This window comes from Lepidothrix coronata, unplaced genomic scaffold (assembly GCF_001604755.1).
Source record: "Lepidothrix coronata isolate B3197 unplaced genomic scaffold, Lepidothrix_coronata-1.0 Scaffold47, whole genome shotgun sequence".
Lineage (NCBI taxonomy): Eukaryota > Metazoa > Chordata > Aves > Passeriformes > Pipridae > Lepidothrix > Lepidothrix coronata.
In genome coordinates, this window is record NW_016690227.1 from 4,481,910 (window position 1) to 4,490,057 (window position 8,148).

The 8,148-nt window shown below is 38.3% G+C and overlaps 1 protein-coding gene across 1 annotated transcript in view; it reads left to right on the forward strand.

Moving 5' to 3' along the window:
* INO80C (INO80 complex subunit C) overlaps window positions 1-7,365 on the forward strand; it is a 29,110-nt gene extending 21,745 nt beyond the window's left edge. The window contains exons 3-5 of the mRNA XM_017814916.1: window positions 85-196; window positions 1,886-1,953; window positions 6,582-7,365. Of these exons, the coding sequence (XP_017670405.1) occupies window positions 85-196; window positions 1,886-1,953; window positions 6,582-6,713 (312 nt within the window). The 3' untranslated portion in view covers window positions 6,714-7,365. The remainder of the gene's footprint in view (window positions 1-84; window positions 197-1,885; window positions 1,954-6,581) is intronic.
* Window positions 7,366-8,148: the final 783 nt, after the last annotated feature.

An 8,148-nucleotide genomic window follows, 5' to 3' on the forward strand; every position in this document is an offset into this window, starting at 1 on the left:
GACGATCAGAAAGACTATGAAATAGAAGTGTTATTAGTATTCTTTGTTTATTTTTTTCTCTAAACACCATATTTTTAATTCTAGCACTCCGGCATTGGTGGAGCAGCAGCTGGCAAGAAGAACAGAACTTGGAAGAACCTAAAACAAATTCTTGCTTCTGAAAGGGCATTGCCATGGCAACTAAATGATCCTAGCTGTAAGCTGCTTAGACGCTTCGCATGTATTTATAAATAATAGAATCCTCACAAATAACTTTCTTTAAAACAAATCTAAATTATTTCATCAGTGCATGGCATATCCTGCTTGAACAGGGGTCAGTACTATATTTAAGACTAGTCCAATCACAATGGTGAGGCCCAAGTGGAAATCAGGGGAAAGCAAATAATTTAGAATATCACGACAAAGTTCAAATACATTTGGAGAGAGAGTTTAATAAAGGAAATATATTTATCCAAACCAGGTCAGAAACCCTTATTCCCATCAGGTTTTTGTCACCTCTTCACTGATTAGGAGCCTGCCCTTCCTCTGCATACAGCCCAGAGGTCTTCTGATGGGTGGCTGCTATTCAATTAGCTATATTTGAACTATTTTCAAAATGATTCTGCTAAGCCACATACCTGCAGAAGCTTAGACCTTAGCCCAAGCTTCCTATCTAGCTCCTTATCCTAGATTCTTGGGAGATTTAAATCCTACATCCCCTCTTTAGTACAGCACAGCTGAAACTACATTATTATCAGTCCTGATTAGCAGTCCTAGCTGGTGTACATCCACAGGAGCAGAGTTACAGCAGTGGTCTTAATCTAGATTTACTTCAAGTCTACTTGTAAAGTAGGATACTATTGAACTTAGCTGGAGGCAGAATGGGATCCTCAGATTTTACTTAAGCAAGTGGAGGCATTTCAGAATTGAGCATATGCATATACTTTTTGTCAGACGTGGTACTTTATCCAAAAATAGCTTGCCATTTTTTGAAGTGTTTTAGACACAACTGTTAAAGAAAAATGCAGACTACTGTGTGTTCCTGGCTATTGTAACTGACAATCTGCTGATGTTGCTATTTCTACTATGCTCTGTTTGCAACCATAAATTTACAGGATTTTTTTAAAAAGGAGGAAGGAGAAATTCAGTTTCATATTTAAAACCAGCTGTCTGTGGCATTAGGGTCTTTTGAATTATGAGATGATATGTTAAAAATCTGATGTGAAGGGACCATTTGAATTGATCATAGCATCTGAATGAGTTGCAAATGAGATCATAAAAGAACGAAGAAATGAGTCAGGTACAAGATATTTTTGTAAACATCCAACATTGGGGGTTTAACTGCTTAAACATACCAATTGTATCTTGAAAAATGTTTATGAATGAGAGTTGCCGTCTAAAGGGCACCAAAAACCAGCAATTTCCACCACTTAATTTAAACATTCAGACAATTTTCTAGGTCACTGACTGGGCTTAAAGTGGTGCATGCTTAAAGATTTAACTGATTTAAAAGATTGCTTTGCTTTTGTGGATTATAGTATTTCAGAGCTTCGATCTTGAGCAATGTTTCATGATCTTAACATATAACATGCATGTGATAAAGGCTATTCTTTGCATGTGACTGACTAAGGGAATTCATTAAGACTTGGAAAAAATCAACACAATTTGAATAGATCTTGCATTTTTCCTTTTGGGGAGGGAAGTTCTGCTTGCTGAAGTTCTTCTGTTAGAGAGATGAGCAGGATCAGGCTGTGATTTACAGTGATTGCAGGCTAAATGTTTTCAGAGGTAATTCTGTTTCATATTTCTTTGCCTTGGTCTTGCTAATCAGTAGAGATCTCAGAAATTAGGTTTATCTATTAAAATATACATAAAACACTGAGTTTATCCCTTTGTTTGTCTCTAGATTTTAATATTGATGCTCCTCCTTCCTTTAAGCCTGCCAAGAAATATTCTGACATTTCAGGACTTCCGGTAAGTATTTTATCTTTCCCTCCAAAATCGGCATCTCACTTTCCGCAATGAAGTAGTGCTGGTGCATTGTTTTGTAAAAGATGTACATGCTGAGGTTCCTATTGAGCCTTGGTCTTAATAGTTATCCAGTGATTTAGGGCCAAACCCCAGCTACTATCATTACCTCACAAAATCCTTAGGTTGTTAATAAATGTCAGGACAGATTAAATAGCTTGTCCTGCCAAGTGGCTCCTAATTCTCTAGATCGTTGCATTGAAAGCTGGTAGTCCACAGTCTTCATGACTGCTAGCTTTGCCAAGCTATAACCACACTGACTGAAACTTTCCATGCTGAATGTTTGTGTGAGGCCGATCTATTTCACTGTATCTTGTAGAGGAAGTTTAAAAAGATGGCTCAGCAATTTTCAATAATGAGATTAGGCAAAATTATATTGATTGGCCCAGGTTAAAAAAAATCTTTGTTATCATTGCTCTCAAACTTTCCCTCAAACAAATCAGCCAGAAACAGACACTTGCGTAGACTTTTGAGAATTTCAAATACCCTCATGCTTCAGAGCTGGAACTTGGAGTTTGGCAGATGTATATCCTATGTGTCACATATGGCCTCTTTTACATATTTTTGTTAAAGAAAAAAGAAAAAGGGGAAAAAACCCCACCCTCACATTTGACTTAGATACAGTTTGCACATGCTCCAAAAAGTCTCAGTAGTTACGATTTGGTGCCTGAATTCCCCAAAGATTCTGTTGGCACAAAACAGGAGTAAGTCATTGAATTCTGCCCAGCAAAAAATTTGTATCTGCTGCTGAAACTGTTCCTATGTGACATGAATAATTTTACTTAAAACAAAACAGTTGTTAGTAACAGCATATCTTTTCAGTTTTCACCGTCAGCTTCCGGTGATTTATTTTGCAGAAGCCTGTGTATTTATTGCAATTGAAGTGAATGTGAATGTTGTATTTTGCTTAAGTAATGGTTACACTAGCTAACTACAATAATGAAGACTTTATAATGCCAAAGAATCTTAGACAGAATTTCTGGGGCCCCTTTTCCCGGTTTAATCTGTTTTTCATCCATGGGGCACTAGCCCACCTTCACAGGCTTGATATCACCTCACAAGAGACGTCTTTAAAGGTACACATTTGTTATGTAGATGCAGGTTAACATACCATTTGCATTCTGTACACTGAATTAGGCGAAAAAGTCCTCAGTAGGAAACAAAATGAGTGAGCCCTTAATTAAGGACTGCCTTATAATACATACACAGTGTAAGGCATCAAAGAACAGCTATAGCACCAACTGTAATCCTGCACATTCTAGCATGTGTTTTCTTTGACTTTTTAATTTTATAACTAACACATTTAAATAAGGCACCTAGGAGGTGGCATGTTTGCAGCCTGTGCCTCCTAATGTGATTTGGAAATGAGTGGGTTGCTCAGATAGAGGATGGTAACCCTTGGTGTTCAAGAGGGAATGGGAAAGCAACATTTCCCTCACAGATGAACAGGCAGACAGCAAATGGAAGAGACTGCTCACAAACTGAGGGAAAATAATTCCCTCCAGGCAGTCAGACTTACATTCTTGTACTTATAGCAGTATTGCTTTGATATAATAGCAGCTTGTTTTCAGAGAAGGAGTAGGGATCAGTTGAATAAAGCACTTTGCATAAGTACCCCTGCTCTATATAAAGATGCAGTGGATAGAGGAATGGGGGATAGGTGGGCATATGAAATAATAATGAGCAGATTTCACCAACATAGCAAAAATGCTATACTGGATCACTTAGTGGTGCTCATCTTTTCTCTATCCTCTCCCCTTAGAGCTGCTTTGAAAAGTGTTAGTAGCGCTCACACCAGTTGTTATTAAGTTGTTGCAACATCTCTGCTCTGTTTGCAGCTAAGCTGTGGGGCAGAAGGCATAGAAGCATAAGTTCCTTTCACTGGCCCATCGCCAAGGAGATATAATGCTTTCCAGCTCTGACCTTTGATGCATTTCAAAACTAGTCAGTCGCACCTATAGCAAGATGATGATGCAGGATGTAAATGTGAGTGGAGACCACATCCCTACCAGTTAAGGGTCAGTTTAGTCATAGGAAATAAATCATTCTCTCAGTTTCCCAGCTTTCTTTACCATCTCCCGCTTTCCATCAGTGATTTATGTGCTCTAAGTATCCTAGCTCAGTATAAATACTCTCTATACAAATCCATTCAGTGCTTCTTTTGTTTCCTTCTTCTCTATTTCCACTTTTTTTTCCCTTAATTTTCCATCCTCTAATTGCATTGTGAGTCAAGTTTCCTATTTTACCTGGCCTGCAAGGTTCTCCAGACTATGATAAAATTACTGTGTTTAAAAAAATCTTTTTTATTAAAATAACCGAGACAGTGTGTCCTTTAAATTGCTAGTCTAGAAATGTTTCATAAGAAGCGCTAAATACACTTTCAAGATCATTTCCTAGTGGAAAGATATGTAGGACAATAGAATATTTTAGAAATCTAGTATTAGAAAAATGCCCCTGTATCGTTTGTGTAAAATCTAAAAGCATTTGTGTAAGAATATATTTTCTATGGAAATGCTGGATTCCCCATGGGGAAAAAAAAAAAGAAAATAAATTCCTTAGCATTACCCATTTAGGGAAGAATTAAATGGTCTAGCAGGTACAAAAAGAGAAATATATTAAAACACTCTCAATCGGTATACTTGCACTTGTATTAAATGCCACAATTAAATTCTGCTGATCCTCTTCTCTCTCTATGTGTAACACAAATGGAATTAAATTTACCAGTGTTCTCAGCAGAACAGCCTATATATTTTTGTAAGGCAGCTTAGAATTCAAAAGCTATTATTTACTATATTGACACTGGAAAATAAACCTATTATTTCCGAACTTGCAAGATATGTATTTAGATATTTTAACATGCAAAACAGAGTAATTTATTGTAAAGGAGATTAAAAAAAAAACACCAAAACTTCAAATGTTTATATTTCTCTTCCTTTTCTGAAAATGGATGAGCCCTGTTACTATAGAAACAGATTGAGATAACTAGTTTATTGTGTTTTAAGAGTATGTCTCTCTGGCCTTTGACTTAGTTTTTTAAACATGACAGAGTTTTTTCATTGCAAAATCATCTTGCTTTACTCTTCTAATCTGTTTAATTATTGCTGAAGTATTGGTAAAGTTTGTTTTCAGACTGAAGTCATGGCATAAATGAGTTATCATACATTAGTGTCTGCAAACAGTGCAGCCCAATACAAAGTATCAGAATGGTGGAGAATTGCCATAGTGTTTTTAACCTAGATTGGTGCATAATACAAATTGCAGATATTGCTTGACTAGTTTATTACTGAATCATGCACATATGAAAAGCTGTCTAATTGGTTAGCCTTTTCTTACATGAGGCCAGAGGTAAAATTTGAAAATTTAGACCTGCTGTAACCATGAAGTTACCACCACTGATAAATTTATTCCTAATGTTCTATGTTTGAAAATTAATTGATGACTTGACTGTTAGCTGACTTTATTTAATTAACCTGGTGGCATTTCTTTGTAAAGAAACAAGCTACAAATAACACTAAATTTTCTGAGTCATATCACACCAAACGATTAACTGGATTGTTACCATAGTCAACAGGTGCTTCCCAACATAAAAATGGTAGAGGCCTCTGCACTATAACAGTATGGAGGGGGAGAATACTCCAGCTCTTCCTGGCCTTTTCTATTTTTAGTAGCAATGTCTTAAGGGATCTCAACTGCCTGTGCCTTGTAGCCTGCCACCATCTCGTGTTAAAGAGCGGTATGGAAAACACTTTCAGAGTTTTGGGAGATGCTTGGTAATCCATTGCTGAACAGGCAGTGATTGTCCTGGAGACTGAAGGTGGAGAGGCAATACCCTGAAGCCTGCCTTCTCCCAGCACAGCCTCCTGGCCTACCCCTGAGCTCATCCGAGCTCCAGGTTTCTGTAGCAACAAGGAAGGGGAGAGGATAGAAGGAAACTGGCACCACTCCCAGGCATCCAGGGTCCAAATATAGCTGGGGATACAAGCATAGCCCAGGGTGAGCTGGCCAGGCTGTTATCCTAAAAGCAGGCATCTGTAGCAAAACACAATGCTGAGTTCAAATTTCTTATCGGTTCAGGCACAGAACCATAAGCTGAGACTCCCTAGCTTTAACAACCACTTTAAAGTAAATTAAAAGCTAAGTTGTATGCAGCAAGAGAAAAGCAGTCCAAAGCTATGAGAGCGCCCATAATTCAGCCTCTTTGTGGGTAATTTATTGGCAGCAGCCTGACTGCTTGGAGAGCTGCCTTGCGAGAGACTGCACAAGGCACAGAGCTGCTAGGGTGAGTTTAGAATTGAGGAATTTCTTTTGCGCTGTGTTTTGTATGTAACTTATTTCAGCCCTCTGTTATGTTTAATGCATTTCTAATGTGATTTTATAGGGATCTGTTAACGTCTCATAAGTTCTGACATAAGGAGAAAGAAAAAGAGACAAACTTTTGGTCACGTGGTAGAACAGCAGTGCTGTTACTGGGAAGAGAAACTCACTATTTTGTGGTCTTGTAATTAAGACACTTTTGTACTATTATGATGTGAAATTTTATTTGAATAGTGTCTCTACCATTGTTTGTTTTTCAGGCAAATTACACAGATCCACAGAGCAAGCTAAGGTTCAGTACTATCGAAGAATTTGCCTATATTCGGATGCTCCCTTCAGATGTGGTTACAGGATACCTGGCTCTAAGGAAAGCAACAAGTATTGTTTCCTGAAGAGACTAAATATTGTCGTACATCGCTTGTGAACAGTGCTAATTTTGAGCGTCATGATGGAAACTGACTGTGGAACTGAGGTTCTTTAAAACTATCCATGGATTTTTACATCTGGAAGTAGTTGATGATACATGCATTTGAAGAACATATGGATTTAATTTTCATAAATGCTGATATTTGTTAGTTTGCCAATTTGTTAGCAATTTGGTTTGGTGAACAGAATAACTTAGACCTTAAGGATATGTATTTGCACCATAATGTCTCATTTATATTAATTTCTGTAGAGACAGGATTTCATCTCCACCCTGTATATTTTATGTACTTCGCTGGCTCAGAAGGAGTGCTCATCTGAATTAAGGAAAAGACACCAAGATACCCAAACGTCTAAACCCCCTTACCAGATGCGCTTACCACTTGGCTATAAATAAGTTTGTCCCATCTGTGAAATAAAGCTAAAATACCTAGCAAGTACTGCTATTGTGATGACTGTTTATGGTACTGCGCACTGTGGAAATGAACAGCTTCACACAAATATTTCCATTGAACCACTGCCAGCATAAATAAAGTTGGACTCATACTTGTTTGTAAAGTACTCTAATGAATACACATAACGGGATTAAATCAAATCACTGGGTAACTCTTAATCGTGACACTTTGCAGTTTTTGAGTGCTTCATTTCTCAACCTCACTATTCTACCTTTCCTAGTTGGAACAGTATTAGTACTAATTAGTATGAAAAAAAGTACTTATTTCCCAGACTTTTAAAAAAAGATGCTAAAGAGCAGGAGTTCCACTGTCCATTGGGAGTGTTCTGCTACCCAGATGGTCTTCAGAAAGGCAAGACCTTCTACATGAGAGCACTGAAGTTAGCACCATGAGACACTGAAAGAATAACTGAGAGCAAGTGAACATTGTCACATTTTTGAGGAAAGAGACTGAAGGAGAGTTTGGACTCTTACTGGGGTGATGGCTGACAAGTGTCAGAATGACCATGACTTCCTGAAACTAAGTCTAGGGGCCAAGGGGGCAGAGGGTTTCCTGCCCATTCTTTCTTTCTGTCCTCTTTCTTATGACAAGCTGCTGATTTGATATCTTCTGACTTCTGAATCCTTGTCCCAGCCTTAGGCTCATGTAGGGTTTTGATCTGGACTCCAAGTTCAGGCTCAACTGCTTCTAGCCCCCAGTCACACAGCCTTCACTACCATACTCCATGGATTGCCCTTTAGTTGTGGCACTTCCCTCCCTTATCTCTCGGAGCCAGTGGGTGTTAGCCTGAAGGGCTGCTAGGCAAGTTACTCCTTGCTGTGGAAATGCTCTCTTTCCATGTATAAAACTGCCAAGTGGAAGTCTTGTACCATAGCTTGTTAGTTCTGGACTTCCCAGGTCACTGAGGAGATAAGGTGCTGGTCACAGGACAGCACTTCTGTCGCACAGA